We start from the raw sequence: 20498 nt of genomic DNA, 5'->3' as shown, positions 1-20498 counted from the left end.
CCGGGAGCTGACGGTAGAGGGAAAACATTCACTGGCTACAAACCACTGAGACTGTTTTAATGAGACACTGTTGACAGAGCCCAAAGAAGGGAGAGGTGTGTAAAATTAAGAGGTCTTTAACCAGGACCTAATGCAACAATGGGCCATTTGACAAAAGACCGTGAAGTACATACTGATAAAGGAGGAGCACAAAGGAGAGTGAGTATTGTTGAACTACACACATTCCTCCTGCTGACTAACACATAAGACATAAAGGTCAGACATGCCAGACTTAAGAGAGGAGAGACTGTGACTGTATTTGATTTTTAGAAACCGAATATTTAGAGGTGAACCTCCTGTGTATGTGAGCATAGGCTGTATAACTCCTTGGCATCAACTCACTAAGGACAACACAATATTTGGCCATAAATATGGATTTTAGGAGGGGGGTAACTTTTCATAAACACAATTTACACATGCCTGTGCAGAAAAGAGGAGAGGCTGAAAGGAAGGTTATGCACAGGAGTGTTGGGATTCAGTGCTGACCATTATTCTTTGCTTGGGGGCAAAACAGGTCAAATACCTTAGAGAGTGCATGTGTGCTATGCTCTCAAATACACACCAAAATGCAGGCACTCATTAGAATAGACTTCACCACTATCTGCCCCAGGCTGTGGGAAAAATCCTGTTCTCTAAAGACACACCATGTTACACTCACGTACAGTAGTTGTAGATACAGTCAGAGCAAGAGGGCAGCAGGGGATGTATGTCACATACTGTTTCAAGACATTTATGTTTAACATTAGCAAATGAATTCATTAAAGAATAAGAAGAACAATAAATAGAAAACCTAAAGGACCATCCTAGTGTTTGTTTACAATTTTTGTTCCTGAGACAAATCATGTGTTATTTAGTTCAAACAACTTCAGCAACTCTGGTTCTTTTTGTCAAATCACAATGTTTTTTTTCCCCCACATATTTTCTGACCATGCTTGAATCATGCTGTACAGATGCTTAGATATGTAGATGTATTTTTCCTGCCGTCATAAACAGCTATTGGTTACCATTAATTTCTGTACAATATGAAAATCAATGAAGTGACTCTGGAAAGATGCTTGATTTGTGTAATTCATCACAGTGAATTGATGGTAATATTTATTGAAATGGATAGAAACCAATGAAGACCTGGAATGGCTCCCTATGTAACAAGGGAAGGAACTGAATATATTTGTTCTTCTTCAGCTCTACTTTTTTACCTTGCAGGCAAAGGAAGCTTCCTTTACAAGCATAAACTGGCCACCTTGGACAAGGGCAGAGGCCATTCACTCAGCAGCAGTGGCTCCTGCTGCTTTGTGAGGGCAGCAGTTCAGCGAGGAGAGATAATTGTAGCACTGACATTGTTAGGCTGAAGAAAAAAGCCTTGGAGGTGCTGTGACTGAGAAAAAAAGTTAGGTCCACCTGTTTTCAATTTTTTCTTTGTGTGACAGCTGAGAAAGAGACATCCATTAAAGAATCCAGAGAGAGAGAGAGAGAGAGAGAGAGAGAGTGTTAAGCTCTCTGCTGTGCCAGAGGATGTTGAAAGTAAACGGATTCAAATATGTCTGGTATGGCGCAGTAAAAAGACACTTTGGTAAGAAAAGATATTTTTATCTCATTTGTTTAGGTCCACCACCCAACCACCCATCCAAGACCCATTCCCTTCTTGAGATGATCATTGTCGATGCTAACGAGGCCTTAATGAGCACTCAGGGAGCTTCTGTTCCAAGGTGTTTTATGTGCTGTCATTCTGGAGGTTCAACAATGGAGAAAGACCTGGAAAGAGTAATGAAGGGGTAGAATATATGCGATGGAGATAGAGTGACAGAAATAGAGAAGGGAAGACTGATGACAAAAGAGAAGAGTGAGGAATGGAGGTGTATAATATCTGTTTTTTGGCCTTCCCCTGACAAGTAATGCCCTTGGTCATCAGAGCATTTGCATTCTGCTCATCCTGCTCTCAATTTCTCTCCAAGGTCTTGTTCATTTTTCCATCCCTGAGCTCATTTCATGAAAAAGCTTGTCAATATTGATGAGGGTCACATTGGTTTACTCCTTAACTGCAGGGGGGGAGAGAGACAGAAGAGAGGCAAAAAAGCGGGAAAAAATCTGGGTCCCACTTGTGGTTTTATCTCACAATGAAATGCACCATGTATTTGTGTTTGTCTTTCTAGCTGATAAATGTCTGAATGTGAGTGCCTTTGAACGTGTTTCTGCTTTGTATGTTGTTTAAGTGTGGTGAATTTACCTCAGAAACACAGCAAAAAACCAGCTCCAAAGAATTACCGTTTCATTCCCTAGACCCTGATTGACTGCACGCTTGAGGCAAATCACCTTGTCATATGATCTAATGGGAAAAATACATATAACAACAAAAATCACGCATTTCTTTTGTTGAGGAAAGGAGCTTTGAACAGAAGGCTTCCCTCTTTCAAATACCCATCCTCAGCTCTCAATGGGAAGCAATTCAGAGGAAAGGAACTGTCGATTTTGAACAGAGCAATAAACAAGAGTAGAAATTGTACCTGACTACCTCATTCTAACTATCTCAACGGGCATAATGATTGCAAATCTCTGTGTGGATTATGTGTGTAAAGTATTTGTGTATATAATTTAGTTTTTTTTTCTTCTTTTTTTTACTATTCTTCAGTTACATGTATGGTATGTGTCAAAAAATATGCAGGTTCGGTTGATTAGAGTGGTTGTGAGTGTGTCTGTGTAAGCAAATTGTGCAGGATGCTTCGGCCCGTCGCCCAGTGTGAGCTGAGACAGGGTGTGGCTAAAATGATGGATATAAATTCAAAACCGAAAAACTGTTATCAGCAAGAACTATCTCTGAGTTCTCGTTGTTGATTTTGTGTAGGCTGGTTAACTGAGAAGTTTTTAGGCTCAGCTCCCTCTTTCAATTAATAAAAGCCTTCTGGTAGGCTGGTAAGTTATGCACACAGTGGGAAATGCCTCCTGAAAACTAAAATTATAACTGTGACCACTTTGACAGAGACTGAGTGACATTTTCCTCCAGTCTAAAGAACAATTTGTCTGATAAAGTAGTAAAAGTAGCTGGAAAGCTTCGGAACCCATCTGTTGATGCAGCAGCCAGCAGGAGAAAATTAAAAAATACCTCATCAGCGCTATAAAACATGGCTTAACTACAGTATAATAGCAACTATAATTTACTTGGCAATGATGCATTTAGGAAAAATCCCACGCAGGATTTGTTAAAGGCAGATTGACTGATGCTCATGTATAACTCATGACAGTTGTCCTTTCTATAGTGTCTAATATTAAAGCAGAAAAGCTGCATCCACAGGAAGACAGTGTGCTAGACTGTCAGGCGGTTGTTAGTGTGTGTGTGTGTGTTTGTGTGTTCATGTCTGAGTCATGAGAACAGCTGGCAATCTCGCCTCTGTTTAGCTCAAAAGGGAGGGGGCTGGTTTAGAAAGAGAAAGTGTAAGGTGTGTTTAGTGTAACTCTGTGTGTGTGTGTGTGTGTGTGTGTGTGTGTGTGTGTGTGTGTGTGTGTGTGTGTGTGTGTGTGCCTGATTGATGTATGTTAGTGTGTACTGAAAACACTTACAGCTCATTACACAAGCAGTTGGAAAGCCATTTACCAAACTGGGTAAGGGCTGTTAATAAGATTAAAATCTCTCGGCAGCCCACCATCAAGAAAGAACCCCTGGTGACACACAACCTAACACACAAAAACACACACAAACACTTCTTCATGTGTTAGAATAAGTTAATGAAACCAGCATTCTTTTTTTTTTTCTTGCAATACTTAAGCGAATTGTTGTTTTGATTGCCCTGTCCCTTAAGTCTTTCTCTATTTATGGCTCTCAGCTTCCTTCTGTCTCCCTCCCTCTGCACACACACACTAATTTTACCAATTTCCACCTGCTTCCTCCAGAAGTCTCGTCTATAACAGCAGTGCTTTAGTAATCAGCTTGTGAGTGTGTATGGTATGTGTGCGTCAGCATGCCTCCATGGTGCGCTTTCTATTAAATTTTAATTAGCCACCCCCTTCCTTTCCTCGAATACAAAGAATATTAAGTAAATTTATGATGCGTGGATGCAGCAGAGGACAGACAGATATGTATGTCAATGGTACAAGAGTGAGAGAGGATGAGGAGGAAAAGAGGGGGGGCGGGGGAAAAAGACGAAGACACAAAGAGAGAAGAAAAGCGAGAGAAAGACAAGAATCAGCACAATTAATTTCCCCTCATTTCCACTGTGTACAATATTAAGGCCATTACAGGCTGCTGCTGTCAGCGCATTTGGAACAACGCATTAGTTTGTGGGGGGAGAGGAGAGATGAGGAAGGAAGAGGGGGAGAGGGGATGGGGGAGTCTGTGAATGACCCCCTCATCAACTAGGACTGAGGCTTGTGTTACTGACACCAACAACAGGGCAACATGCCTCCTCTTCTCTCCTTTTTTGTCTCAGTCTCATTGGTGTCAACACTGATATCAACTGCACATTTTAAGGGTGGATGTGAGGTCACTGATAAAAAGCTTGGTAAGGGGCTGTATGGCATAAAGTTAAAGACAACTGTCTGTTGGTGCTCACCCTTTTTGTGATCCCTAATTCTAAATGTTAATATAGCCAATCACATGATATAGGTGATTGGCAGTTTATGTCAGATGACTTAGCAACCATAAAATAGTGATTTGACTGATGTCTCAACTGTCAGGATAAAAGATAGGATTTATGACCAACAATTAAACATTTAATATTTTTCATGGTGCCTCTCAAGATGAAGCATTCAGGTGTGGGACATCTTTCTTCCCCTCTCCATGAAAAGCTGTAAGCCCAGTAGCTTTCACTGTACAGTCTGATTTGATTTGGCTTTGGTTTACATTTCTTTGAGCTTTGTTTACAGCGGATAATCTTTCCGCAACTGCTCCCACAGCTGCTGTACATCCAGAATGCACATCGCATTACCTTGACCACCAGCGGCCATGAACTGTCGTGACCAGCCTTGGCTGCAGGATAACTGCATATTTAACAGGGTTTTACATATGGAAATGTAATGAATGAAGATGCATCAATGTAGGAAAATAATTGAGGTAATTTTTGCAGCATCCTTGGCCTGTACTCGACCTGAAAATGTTAGTATGGATGCATGTCTCACATATAAATTGTGTTTTTGTTTTATGTGGATTCAGTTTCAGTCTCTACATCCTTCTGCCGCTTTCAATCTTCCCTTAAAGTCTTTCTCCATCCCTTCCTTCTGCCTCTCTCTCCCTCCAGAGCAGTGCATTTGTCTCTCCTCTGGTAATGAGGAAAGCTCTGCAGAGACTCTGAGACCGAAGCTTCATCAGCAAAGACCAGTCCCATCATGCTGCGCCATGCACAACAAACACACACATACACACACTCGCACTGGCTTGATCAGCAAAGCCCGGCGTCATCATGATGTGAGGTGCACATACATAAACACATACACGCACAGACAGGCTTCATCAGCAAAGACCAGTCTCATCATACTGCATCTTACACATGCATGCCCAGAAAACAGGAGCAGAGGAAAGGGAAGGGAGGGGCTGAAAGAAGAAGAGAAGAGAGAGAATAACAGTTTAACATGTGGTTGGACGGTACCAAAAGAAAAAAAAAAAAAAAAAAAAACACAGGCAAGAGAAAAATGAAGAAAAAGGGACAGAGAGGAGGAAGCGAGAGATAAAGAGAGAGACACAAGGTGACAGGAAGGGAGACAGAAGCCGGGCGAAGTGACAGTGTACTGAAGCCAGGCCTAAATACAAACAGTTTTATCTGTTGACACCCACTACCTCCTGACACGGCCGTCAACTGTACTTATTACAACATTCTCTGTAGACACACCAGCCTGTCACCTCGACACACACACTGGGGTTTAGACACACACACACAAAAACGAAGAGAGTTTTTTTTTTTTTTTTTTTTTGCCTATGTGCACACACCCGATCTTAGAGACACGCAGAGGTTGGGGTAGCACACTCTAGGACAATACGCAGTACACAAGAATGTTATACAATTCACACATGCACACCCGCACGCTGTAGTAATTTCCAGTAGCAGACAGGTGGGTGCGACGGGCTGAACTCTGGGGCATCTCTACAGTGAGCCTGTCAGACTGGTGTTTAGCCTAGCTACAGGCTAAGGGGCTTGCAAGTTTGCTAGGGATGTTATGACAGCCCTGCAACCTGCCTACACGGGTCAGCGGGCAGCTCAGAGCTCCACCGTATGTGTGTTTGTGTTATTCAGTGTGTGTCTGGAAAAACAATCCTTTAATGCTGCTGCGTCAGACGTTGAAACAGGTACACATTTATTTATGTTTACCTTAGCTGTAGGACACAGGCAAAAGGTGTGTAATGGTGTGCTGCAGTAAAAAAAAGAATATTCTAATTGAGTGGTAATATTAAGCTTGAATCCACCTGGATTTCAATGAAGTCAAACAAAAGTTTTCTAATGACCCTATGCTTTGTCAATCAGTGCTGAAACTATTAGTTGATCAACAGAGAACAATTTTGCATCAGGGACTAATGCAGGACAGAATGCATCTTGGTAAAAGGAAGAAAAGCAAAAAGTTGAATAGAGCTACAACATTAAAAGAATTGACTTTTACTTTTTTAAACTTAGGTTGTATGGTCACTTGCTAAGCTGCACCACAAACAACATGTGCTTCAACTTCAAATCTCGGTGATAGGTAATTATTTTGGATCTCCGTTTAAGGTTATTAAATCTGTTGCCAAGCAAAGTCCAACATTTCTCTGTGGGACAGAGTGGACTGTTGCCATGCAACACTACATTTTTGAAAGTTTCGTTGTTCTGTTTTGGTGGGAACTAATGTGGACTCTAGTCTTTTCAAGGTAAAAGCCTCACAAACAACCTCATCTGTTTATCTTATCTGTGCTTCTGTCAGGAAACCAGAAATCGGCATAAAGAGGAAGAGAGAGAGAGAGGGAGAGAGAGAGAGAGGTGGACACAGGACAGTGAGAGGTGATCAATGGAGTGACAAGGCTGAAGGTGCAGTCAAAACACACAGGCGCACGCGCCTGCACGCGTGCACACACACACACACAATTGTGACATTGCAGTGACATTGCAGTAACACACAGGTCTGCAGAATAGGGCTGAGCCCCTGAACTGTTTCTGAGCAGATGGTCTGTGTGTGTCCACTTGTGTGCCAGTGTTTAGGTGTGGGTGTGTGTGTTTGACCCTGACCCACGCGCTGCCAAACCTCTGACTGAGAGACAAGTGACAACCATAAGACCTTGCCTTACAAACACACATACTCACACATATTTGAGTTTTAACACCTTGTGTAACATTAACAATTCACATATTGTATATAGACATGGACTCAGCCACAAGGTGGCACTGTTTCCCCATGCTTCTTCCCAGTCTTTGAGAGAGAGGAATGAGAGTGTGTGTGCGTGTGAGAGACTGTGTGTGTCTTCATGAGTTCTGCAGTGCTGGTTACTGGGCCTCTCCTTAGTTTTAACTCAGATCAATGGTTATTACTGTGCCCTTGTCCAGGTCTCTCTCGGCTTCTCTTTCCCATACAAGCATGTACATGCACACACACGAGCAGACACACACACACGCAAGCATGCACGCACATGCGCGCACGCGCGCGCACACACACACGCACACAGAGAGAGAGAGAGAGAGAGAGAGAGAGAGAGAGCGAGAGAGAGAAAAACATAAATGTACATGGGTAAACAAACAAGCATCTGTTGCCTTTCTCCAAAGCAAAGCACGCTTCCTGCTGTGATCACTTCCTTTCTTCATTTCACTCTTTTTTCTCCAGAGGTGGTAATAAAACACTGATGAATATTCTGCTTTTAGTTACACTCTTTTTCCCTGCTGATTCTGATCAGCCAATGTTAGTTTTCCTTACAATAAAACTGTTACATGTTTCAAATTGCTACGTATAATAGAACAATATATTTCTTCTAGATGTTTCTTTTTTTAAAAATTCTCAATTCAATAAGCTCATGTAACGTCAGCATGAATAAGCACAAAGTGTAAAGTGTAAGCCTACACACGTGATGCACATAACATGCTGAATACAGTTTGTGTTGTACAATTGTACAGACATGTTAATATATATGTAGGGTATATTTATGCCAACCAATGTTAGAAATGATTGCATAACAAAGTGTACATCTTAAGAATAAGACATCACCTGGAATTAACCATTGTTCAGAAGTTTGGAAATATTACATGTGGCTTTTTCGTAAGCCTTTTAACTTACTTTACTTATTCCCATCACCACACTTTCTCCTACAAACCGTATGGTCAGTTGCACTAGCAGGTGTGAGGAATGTAGCATATTTTATGAATATTCATGTCCTAGACATAAATATGGTGATTTCAGAATGCTGATTGGCTTGGCTGAGTGTCTGTGCATGGGTGAAAACAAGGAATACATATTACATGTGTGTGTGTGTGTGTGTGTGTGTGTGTGTGTGTGTGTGTGTGTGTTTGTGTGTGTGTTTGCAAGAGTTGGTGTGTCTTGGAGCCGGAGGCCGGCCAATCCAAAAAGCCATGAATGTGTAAACAATGTACTCTGCAATTCCCAATCAACACCTCCACACCACCCACGCGTCGTAATCAGAGAGAGTGGGAGACAGAGAGAAAAGACAGAAAAGCCATCACTGGCATTTCTCCATAATCAAAGTTGACAGAGGGTAGAAATAATATACTAATCAATGGTCCTCCATATCCAGTACAGTTCAGGTCATTTCAGTTTAATTCTTTGTTTCTTTTCCTCCAGGGGAAACTTGCCTACTTGGCAGTACCAGTATATTACAAAAAAAAGCCATGTCCAAACATGGCCAGCACATAGAAACCCATCGACTCAAACATATGACGCACTCACAAAGATGCCAAGAGCTGTGAAAAGAAGCTAATTAACCCTACTACACAACATGACAACAGGGCAGACATGGGTGGACACATTTAACAACAACAAATATCAGATGCAGAAAGACTGAGGAGGGTAGAAAAGATGCTTTTTAATTGATTGTTGAGGTTCTGCCTTTAAAATTAATATATGTTAATATAAAACAAGGAAGGATCACTGTTTGATGAATAAACTTTTCTTATTGCTCTTAAAACACAAATGTTGCCCTTCCGGAGGTTGTCAGAGCCAAAACCTACTGCAGGTCACAAGAGAATCTGTCAAGTTTTTAGAACAATTAAAAGTGTAAATTAATTTTTCTAAAAAAGCAAGTGTACTGCCACTTCTGCCTCCTTTAATCGAGCTGCTAAAGTTTTATCTTTCCTCTCATACTTTCCTCATTTCATCCACCTCCCTTTACGTTTCTTGCTTTCATCTCTTACGCCGCTGTATGCTATCTTCTATCCATGCCACCTTCTCCAAGTCCATTCTGTGCCTTTCCTTAGAAAGACGTCTTTTCTATGACTTCCTTTCACTTATTTTTTCAATTTTCCACCCCCCCCAAGCCCTCCCTTCTCTCTCCATCTTTTCCATCACCCTTCCTCACACATAGTCTATCCTGTCAAGGACACAAGCTTCTGAAAGAGGAATAAAAAAAAAAAAAAAAAAAATCATATGAATACTATGAATCACCCTTTTCTTTCTGTCTTCTTCTCTCTTCCAAACCTCCTGCTCTCTCCCTCTCTTCCTATCTCCCTCCATCTTGTTCACAAAGATATCTGAGCCCTGATTTCCCCCATGGATGTCACTGTTGGACAGCACAGGGCAACAGCAGGTAGACTCACAAAATATAAATGTATGAATAAGAAATAAACACCAACAGCCGCCCGCACACGGACACACAGTGTGGTTGACAATCTGTTTGACCATCTGTCTGCCTCGTGCATTGACATAGTTGATGTCTGAACTTGAGGACATTGTGTAGGTCCGTGTCTGTCTATGCAGTTGTGTAGTAGTGTTCGTGGTGGTTGAAGTGAAAAACTGAATATTAATCAGTAAATGTAGTTCATTTCTTATTTGATGGCTTCATAATACAGTTCATTTTATTATATGATGTAAAAATGAGAAATATTACACTCACTATCTCACTTAGGTCTTACAATTTTGTTATAGATTGTTATACGTTAATATTTATATTTCTAATATTGATACTAAAGGCTTGATCACCATGACAGCAGCAAAACTCAAGGGGAGAAAAGTAAGCAAGTACCCATAAAGTATTAGAAAGAAAATAGCATGACACTGGCAGTACAAAATATCTGCTGCCTTCTAATTTCATCCAAGGCTATCACTAGGAGTGTATATACACAGTGGTACCAAGGGTTTCTGGTTGAAGTGTATTCTTCATGTGAGCCTGGAAACTGAACAAGGACTGAACAAAAACTGCTCCAGGTGAGCAGCATTTCTGGCTAATCCTGTGAAACTGTGAAAAAGACTCTGACCTGGCGAAGTCGAGGTCGGCCTCCCTGGACATGGTGATGTTGGTGAGGTTCTGCTGGAGAACAAAGATGTTCCTGCACATCTTCTTGATACCAGACTCACTAATCCTCTTAAAGTACTGGGCCCCATTGATTAGAATGCAGGAGATCAGATGACCTAGACCTGGTGGGGGAGAAGAGATGAAAGGGAAGAAGAGAAAGAGAAAATAATGATTGTCAGATGAGCACAAATAATCAACAGAGAAAGGCATAAATACAGCAGAGATGAATAGAAGGATGAAGGAAACTTGCAAATCTACATGACAAAAACAAACTGCTTTAAAAAGGCAGGTTAATCATATTTCTCAGGCAGCTGTTTATCCTTCATCCCGGGTCGGTGCTGACCTTCAAAAATATACTGGAATTTGTGCTGCTGCAGAGCAGCCCCCATGGCCTCTTCTATTGCTGAGATATCCTTGTTCAGTTTGACCACCAGTGGGTCGTAGTCCATGCTCTCCACATTAGCCACAATCGCGTAATTTCCTTGCTTGGTGAGGGGGATCAGGTAATGGAAACAATGCACCCTAGATTGAAACAGAGGAAGACAGCAAAGCAAGGTAAAGAAAAGAGAAAGTTGCTTGAAAAAATCTAAATATCTAATTTTGTTCTCTATCCATTTCAGGTGTTATCATTGAATGTAAACCTGTTAATCTTTCTATAATGCCCAATAGCATACCCAAACTTCTCTCACAGTTAACTGTGGATATGTTGAAAAAACATGATGTGTGCTGAGTTTCAAAATAAACAAAATAGCCTCATATAAAGAAGTATGTATGAGGTACATGATTATCTGCCTTAGAGTACAACATGTTTAGGAGTTACACTTTAGTTGGCACTGGGTGTTCACACTACTCTAACACCTATAATTACTACGCAGGTCATTATGTTTAGAGTACTTATAATGCATCCACTTATTCAGCAACAGGACATAAATCTGATTAGTTAAGGGCAACCTGTAGAGCGCAATGCTAAATATGCTGTACAACTCTGAGGAATGTATAAAGAGGATTGCAGGTCTAATAAATTTACAACCTGCTACCTATAAAAAAGCTTCACTTCAGGTGTTGTATTGAAATGCCACAGCCTGAGGATGTCTTTGAGTCCCCTTCACTTTACACATTCATCATGTTGATGAGCTTGATGAAGATGGGGTACACACAATGATCTGTGAAAGTAACCAGAGCAACTCCAGTGCAGTAATTATAGGTTTAGAATGTGGCTGAAGGGTTTTTGTTGACTGGTAAAATTACACACAGTCATCCATATCAGAAAATGCCAAACAACATTTAATTTCTTGATCACTGTTGTGTAGCATTTCTCTTTTAGACTCTAAAAGAAAATAACGACAATTTGGAGAAGCAAAAAAAAATTGACCACTTGTTTGTCTATATCAATATTTTACGCCAATGGTGACATACTGTACATCTTTAATACTACTTTTAGGACTGTAATGGGTAGAGGGGATGAATTCTAACCTATCCTATAGCAATATGCTTCTTCTTTCTGTTCATTCAAACAAGTACATCTTGGTCTGAGGACCTTTACGTCCATAGATGGCTCATTATTGTCTAGACTTGAGGAGTCAATACTTTCACAAGGCCATAATCACAGTGCTCTGAGCAGAAAGGTATAAGATGATATGGGTGAATGTCTATTCCCCTTAAGGAAAAGCCAACGACTACACCACATTTTCAATGCCTCCATCTCACTTCCTGCTCTCTCTATTCAATCATTTCTCTCACTTAGATACTGTATCTCCCTTCTTTTAACCCCCACCGCCACTTTAACCTCCGCACTTATCTCTCTCCCATCTCTTCCACCCTCCCCTCCCGCTTTCTTCCTCATGGCTTCATTTAGCTGGTAGCACTATCAGGGGAAATTCGCTAGATGGGGAGAGTCAATGGAGTGTAGCATATAGCTAGACATCAGCCTCAGGGAGGGTTTTCTACTGAAATCATAAACAATATTGCATAAGCTACACAACAGTCTGTGAGGAAATAGAAGTACATGGAGGGATAGAAAAAAGGGGAGATGGATGATGGAGGACTATTAGTGGTTGTGGAGGGAGAAAGTATATGGTGTGGTAAATTAACTTAGATATTGATACTGAAAAGAAAATATTCAAAAGATACTAAAAAATCCTTTGCGCATTCAGGAAATGCGTGTGTGTCTCTTATAATGTTTGGCCATATGACTCCATAACACGTCCTCTGAGCTTGTTTGGCATGATCACGGTACTGAGTAGATTGCTTTTTGTTCAGGTGAGGCCTGAGAATCTGAAGCTGTGTCTAAGATGAATCTAACAATATGAAACGCCTTCTGAATGTTTATATTGCTCTTTATATTCCTCTCTGAAGTGTGAGTGAGTTTCTCCTTCCTACCTGACCTCCAGGTGTAATACCAGGAGACAGCGGTCAGCAATGTCCTGAAAGCTCCTGGACAGGTCACTCAGGGTCTGGAGAATCTGCTCCCTGCTGCGTTCACTCTCACCAATCACCTGACTGTCTGCTGAGCATGGAGACACATCTGAATGGACAGAACAGAAATGAAAACGTACACAGACACTATTAACACATACACTTATACCAAAAAAGAGCAGTAGTATTGAGTAAAGTAGAGTGATCAACATTTAACTAGAAGGTTCAGGACCGAGTTTCAATGTCCAGATGCTATTGAAGTGTCCTTGAAGGAACTGCTAGAGTAGTTGACCCTGACCTCTGACACCCCACATACTATACTATTATACTAATGTTATTACTGTAACTTGTCTATGCACACACACATTGTACTGTACCTCATGGCAATACACACAAACACTTTAATACTGACACAATAAGGTATTACAAATGACACCTGCTCATAAGGTATACACAAAAGAAAGCCACTTCACACACTTCCTGAGTCCTTCAGCATGTTCTTGTACTTTCTTCTCAACACTTGTGCTGAGACAGCAGGAGCATGTGTCAGTGCACTGCATTGTAAACCATACAAAAGACCTGTGTGTGTGTGTGTGTGTGTGTGTGTGTGAAAAGAGAGAGAGCGAACCAGAGAGCAAGAGAGCATGATGAGTGTATATAAATTCAGCCCAGTGTAGATCAATGGCCATAAATTAGCAAGGGGAGGAAAGGGAGAGAAATTGGCCCCGTCACTCATATGTAAGTCTATTTGGTCAATGAGGCGAGAGTGTGTGTGTGTGTGTGTGAGTGAGAGTGTGTGTGTGTGTGTGTGTGTGTGTGTGTGTGTGTGTGTGTGTACAAAGAGTGACTGTTGAGCAGGAGAATGCAGGGGTCCACGATCGATGTGCTGCAGTCAAAGCCAGCTCCCCAGTTACTCTTCCTGCCCTTCCGAAGGTCACACATGCAAGGCACACATGCATGCACGCACACACACAGAAAGCTAAAGACAGAGTGGCACCAAGTCTAAACTAAGGCCAAAATAACCTGATCATCTGTCTTCTCTCTCTATGATATAATACTGAATGATAGCCCCCCAAACAGACAGAAGGTGTGATAAAGTTAAGCAATACTTAGCTCCAAACATGTTACATCGATTGATTCCCATTAAGTTTTCCTATACCCAGGCAAACTAAATTTGCCTTAACCAAAACATTTTTAAAAATACTTTTGTATTCATTTTTTCTTCATCTCAAAAGTCTGCTTGGAATGTCACCATATTACTTTCCAATATGTAAGTTAGCTTGGAACTGCAATCCTGTTTCACAGCTAACTCTAAGATGTTAGCTATATCAGAGCTCTCCAGCTACCAGGGAAACACTACCACATCTGTTACAGTAGGAAACCAGAGATCCATTGATATTTGAAACATAGACACAGCATTAAACTTAGATTAGAAGTACTTCAAAAAAAAAAAAAGGACAGAGGCAAAACTGAATTCAGAAAAAAACTGCTGATATCAGAAGTCCTAAAAAGTAAAAAAAAAAAAAAAAAAAAAAAGACTTAATATGTTATATCCACTAAAGATCTAATACCTAATATACTTAAATGATTGGTTGCATAAAACTTTCTCATTTTAAGAAACTGGTCAATCAAACTTGGCACTTGGAACAAATATCTATGAACAAGATACAAAAAAAAGCATCCAACACTAGCAGATACACATCTTTGCTATGTTTCTACAGGACTAATGTAGTTTACATGATATCAAGATCTTTAGATGTTGGATGATTCGTCAATGTTCTGTCTTACAAGCGGTGTAGGCCGGTGACATCATAAGCCTAACTGATGCAATCAGCTGGCACACACATTTATTAGCCGCTGTTTCCTGAAACCACACTGCTCCTGTGGAAGGTCTTTGAAGTGAAACTGGAAGGTTGAACTGCTTCGACGCCTCTGTCCTTTTCTGGAGTATTGATGTTTACTACAAAGATGAAGAGCTCTGCATATCCCCCCACATTAATAAGGCCGATTTAAGTTCAAAACCTTACTGTACACATATTCATATTCACTGTTTTGAAATCATAAAAGCTCATTAAAACAGTTATTTGCTGCACTGCATGGTGAGTGCTTCTGTGTGCTCATATCCATGTGTGTACATTTTGTATGTGCTGGTGAATATGTGCCTCTGTCCCCATTACAGTTACTTTAAATTAACCCCTGATAAGATGAGAGACCCTTTGGTTTGGGCAAACAGCAGTGAGGTATGTGCCGTGGCCATCCAATTAACAAAGCAAACACAGGCAGGGCTGTGGTGTGACAACAGTGACAGCTGCTCTTAAGGTCTGTGTGCCTTATATATAGAGATAAATGCTAGAGATAGTATTTCCTATTAAATGGTGTGCATGTGATGTGTGCAGCTGTGTATTTAAAAGTGCTAAATGCATCTCCTGTATGTATGAACTTACTGGCTAATTAACTGTCTCCTTGAGTACACCTCTTGATAATGTGCGTGTGGGAAGACACTGCAGTGCAGCGTCACAGAACATTTGCAGCCATTAGAAACAGTGTATAAGCGGCCACTTGGAGTCAAAGACCTGCAACACAAACACCCGTATAGACTTCAACCAAGGCGAAGTTCTAACAAATAGGCAGACTTCAGAGAGATTTACAGTTTGCAGTAAAATGTCTAGTTGTTAATGAAGTCACTTTTCTCACTGCTGACTCTACAAACATGTTAGTAAACAACAAATGATGAGCTTTCCTTTCCTCTTTTTAATCAGTTTCGTTGTTACACAGCAAGAAAAAGTACCACAAGTTCTGAGATAATTAAGGGGTGGGATGCCCATCATTTTAGGATTATTTAATTTGACTATTTCACATTGAACCAGTCTGACAGCAAAACTAAGACAGGTTGAAATCAATAGACTTGTTTGTATGTAAAATCCATATGAAATTTTCACTAGGGACTGCCTCCTCCTCAGGCAGAAAATAGACTGCCACGGATTAGATCTTTAGGCTGGCAATATTAATATTAATATTAATCCTCCTAAATGAGCAACAGAAACAAACAAACAACATTGGCTTTAACATAAAAAAAATCAACAATGATTTCTCAAGGGAGTGAAGCATAATGACATTAATTGACTTAATTTGATTGGATTTAGCTGAATTTTATTCTCTCTGGTCACCTTATCAGATCATCAATAGAAACAGAAGCCAGCACTGACACACAACACTGATGCTCAAATATTCAGTGACAAACCTGAAAGCAGTGATCTGTGGTATTATTGATGTGTATTGGCAGCAAAGGAATAGTAACAACATCAACAAGTGTTTGGTGCAGCTAGCAGTGCGCTGACTGCATATACAGACACAAACCTGTCATTTGTGCTTACATTTGCATCCTGAGAAAAAGGTACATGTATATTTGTCAGATATAGACTATTTTCCTTGCTGAGTGTCTCTTTCCTTCACGTAGCTCGTGTGAGAGAGCAAGAGCATTTTACTTGCTCTGCCTGTGGGAGTGTTCACTCTCCAAGTGTGTGTGTATATCTGCACATAGGCGTGCGTGCAAGTGACTCGAAGGCTTCTGTTTCCTCTCATGTGCATTACACTCACTCACTTTGGCAGCAGAAAGGCAAAAAAAAAAAAAGGCTTGCTTGTGGCACACACTGCTGGAGGTCTCTCCAGGGGGTTTCCGCGAAACACGCACACACCCAAGAAACACACACGCACAGAAACACACAGAAATACTGATACATGCAGATTCCTCAAGACCCCCCCACCCCCCCACCCAAGCCTGTGCTGCTTTGATGATGCGAGGGAGGTGTCACAGCATGGGGGGCACCATTAAAGTCAGGGACAGACGGGCAAAAGGAGACGACTCATTGGTCCTGACTGACAACTTTCTTTCTCTCTTTTTTCTTTTTCTGCTTCTCTCTTGCTTTCTTTTTCCTCAAACCAAATCACTCCCATATTGTATTTGCAAGTTCTTTGTGTATGCATGATTAAATGTGAAAATACATATGCGCATGTTGTGTATCTATTTGTGCACCCATGTGTAGGCATGCATGCATGTGTGTGTGTGTGTGTCTGTGTGTGCATGGCGTGCTTATCCAATTATTTTTGAATCTCATCTAAGAGAAACGTCTGTTGCTTGCCATCTGCAGAGGATGAGGGTGGCAGACATTAAGAGAGAAGATCAGTGATGGAATTCGCACATTTACACACATACCACATGCAGATGCATACATACCCCTACAGTTCATATCAAAACACAACCAATCACCCTGTCTGCCATTAAGGGCATACACAATACATTGAGAGACAAGAAAACAATATGACTTGACATTTTCTGTGGCACTGACAAATACAGATGCTGAATTTTTGATAAGAATCATCTGCTCCGTTTAGAAAGTACAACATGCCCTACCTCTCAGCAGAAAAGAGGAATGGAAGAGAAAATGGAGAAAGATAAGCAAAGGACAGTATCCTGCAGGGGTGGAGTGATGAATGATTCATAAATGACTGACTGAATAAGAGAGGTGAGGAGTTACTAATTATTTTGCTGCCTCTGGTAGAGGATGAACATCTGCACACGGGGATCTGAACTTCTGTCCAGAGAGAAAGGGGGGAAAAAAACGAGAACGGAGAGAGAGAGAAAATCGACAATGAGATTTTGATATCTGAAAATCCCAAATTGCTTAATGGTGTCTGTCTTGTAATGAGAGAGAATAAAAATATCCTAGACATTTTGGACAGAAGCAAATGGATAGATGAACGAAAAGGCAATATTTTGACTAGTGAAAAGACAACACCATCATCTCCCACTGCAGCTTCTCCCCGCGGCCTCTGCAGTGAATAAGAATCTGTTGTTAGTCAACTCTCCTTGTCAAATGGAGTCAAGAAAAAGATAAAAATGCTAAAGGGGAAAGACCTACACTCACTCTAGTCAAGGTTAGAAAAGTGTTAGCCCTAACACATGCAGCAGAACAACCACTGACGAGAGAAGGAAATTACTCCCATGAGGAGATCACATGATTATTGTCTAGGAACCCTGCAGCATAGATTACAGGCCTGTTTCTATGCACCTAATGATGGTCAGGCCTCTGATGTGAACACACACATTTGCACACAAGTACATTAAATGTTGGTAGACAGAAATAAGTTTGCAAGGAAAAGACTGCCCACTAAGACGACCTTTCACGCTGTTCATGATCTCCAGTTTGCAGGTCGTTCTTCAGTCCACAAAGATCCAACGATGCTCCCAGACATGCTGGCAAACATTATTTAAAAAATCTCAAAACATACATACACACACAACAGAAAAATGTCTGTCATGCTGACATTGCCCCTCAGGCATCTGTGTGTGTGTGTATGTGTTGTCTGGTAAATATTGTCAGAGTGGATTAGAAGTTCAGTGCTGCGACCAGATGGGTGATAAGACCCTTTCTCCAGCCACCTTCACGGCCAATCACCATCAGTGGTCTGTCTGCATACACATACACACACACACACACACACACACACACACACACACACACACACACACACACACACACACACACACACACACACACAAACAAACACACACACAAACACACACACAAACAGCCTGACACACACACACCTCCAAGCCGATATGTACAAAACTACCTGCGTACGGACTTGAACTGAATCAGCATCACGAGGAAGCTGAATGGATTAAATGTCCATTCTATTTTCATATTATTGTGTATACTTCAGAGCATAGCAATATGTGTAACTACACATCCAGTAAAATTCAATCACACAAGAAGGTGATCAAACCAAGCGTCCACTGCAGAGATCACCCAGCCATGGACAAAATCTCCCAGACCCTTACCACTCAAAGTAAAGAAAGAAAGAGAGAAAGAAAGAAAGAAAGAAAGAAAGAAAGAAAGAAAGAAAGAAAGAAAGAAAGAAAGAAAGAAAGAAAGAAAAGGCAAAAAGAGGGAGAGGAAAATGAGTTGTTCATACCTGACTGCTTCTGTAATATAAAATCCAATTTGGAGAGGCATAGACGTGAGGCGGGGGGTTGGAGGATGAGATAAGGTGGGGTCCTTTTTCCCTGCTGTACCCTTGTCCCATCTTACACAGTGCATGCTTATGTACACACACACAAGCACGCGCACACTAACACCCATACTAACACACACGAAGTCCGTCATCAGCTCAGCAAACACTAAATAATGAACAATACGGAGGCTGTCCCAGCATGATAAGTGACTGCCCTATCCTTCCCATTAATGCCACCCGCCAGAATTAATGATAATTATGTCACGTCCCTTCCCGTACTTTTATTGAATTTTTATCTATGAATAGACGAAGAAAGCTAGCGTCGGAGTGAGAGGGAAGGGAAGAGTTTAAAAAGAGATAGTAACAAAGTCAAGCCCATATGTATCTGAAAATTTCTCATTTAATTATTTTATGTCTAAAAGAAAAGTTGTGATATGGAGCAGCAAAACAGCACAAGTTCAATGAGCAATCAGAGGTCTGAAGCTAGAGAGTTGTGACAGCGGCTGATAAAGGTTGAAGCCCTCTCTCTATCCAGAGACGTTACAAGAGACTTTATTCTATCCATCTAGGAAAGGTGCATAATTTACCAGAGCTCTGCCAGAGGACCAAGATACTGCTACGAACATAGCTAAGTTTCCCAATAGTACTGTAACAAATAACTACAGCGTGAATGAAAAGCTGTATGAAAAAGTGACAAGACGTCTACACACATTTCATACGAAAATGTGTTGATTACAGTGTTGAAACTCGATGCAGATGGTGTATTAGCAAAGCATAATGGTTATTACTTCAAAACAATCACAACAATGCAGCAACATTTGAGCCTTTTACCAGATAAACAGAATTTTCAAAAAGCATCATCTTGTCAAAATTGATAATCTGCAATCCCACTCTAGAAATTCAGTCTGACAACATTTTTAAATATGTTAAATATTGAATGAGCTTATTAGAAAGACATAAACAACACATTAAATAAACATGACTTTTGCATGAGACTGAGAAACTGAAGTCTGACATCTGTTCGTGTCGTCAGAATGTGGGGAAAAGGTTTTAAACTGCACATTTATACAGAATAATTAGACTGCTACTACAAATGACAGTAAAAAAACAAACCTGACACTACAGGAAGAGTCATTAATGGGAATAATAACTCCCTGATTGCTATAATATGATGCTAATAAAAAGATATGGACTTGAAGAAGCATATTACAAGATGCTAGAATCTTTATAGGAAGATTAAACGTGCTCTCAATGTGATAATGAGGATAAAAACATTACTGTAATGATAAATGATTAACAAGGTCTACATAAAGACTATGTGTTGGATGCAAACACGCGCACACACACACCTCATTTTGATCAGTGATAAATGATGCAAAAGTGATGACTGAGCAGCGAATGTATGAAATGCTTTTAAAAGTCCTGATTAGGGCAAGCATTTATGCACACACACTAGCAGAGGTAGAACCATCCATAATGAGTGTGTGTGTGTAAAGTGTTCTTTGACAACTCCAGTGGAGAAGGTAATGAGTGTGTGATAATACACTCAAACAAAGAACTTAATGAGGCACAGGTAAGAAGTGTTGCTACAAAAGCACTGCAGCTAAGGATGAGAAAACTTCATGTACCC

At 40.8% G+C, this 20498-nt stretch overlaps 1 protein-coding gene across 2 annotated transcripts in view; it reads right to left on the bottom strand.

The window, feature by feature from the left end:
* The window catches only part of exoc4 (exocyst complex component 4), a 110210-nt gene that overhangs the window by 2416 nt on the left and 87296 nt on the right, over window positions 1-20498 (bottom strand). For both annotated transcript variants that reach the window (XM_056367680.1, XM_056367681.1), the window contains exons 17-19: window positions 12818-12962; window positions 10782-10960; window positions 10401-10560 (exon numbers count right to left, since the gene is read on the bottom strand). In XM_056367680.1, coding sequence (XP_056223655.1) covers window positions 10401-10560; window positions 10782-10960; window positions 12818-12962 — 484 coding nt within the window. The remainder of the gene's footprint in view (window positions 1-10400; window positions 10561-10781; window positions 10961-12817; window positions 12963-20498) is intronic.

The sequence above is a fragment of the Seriola aureovittata genome, chromosome 22 (assembly GCF_021018895.1).
Source record: "Seriola aureovittata isolate HTS-2021-v1 ecotype China chromosome 22, ASM2101889v1, whole genome shotgun sequence".
Classification (NCBI taxonomy): domain Eukaryota; kingdom Metazoa; phylum Chordata; class Actinopteri; order Carangiformes; family Carangidae; genus Seriola; species Seriola aureovittata.
Note: the sequence above shows the minus strand (reverse complement) of the source record. Positions and strands in the feature narration are given on the sequence as shown.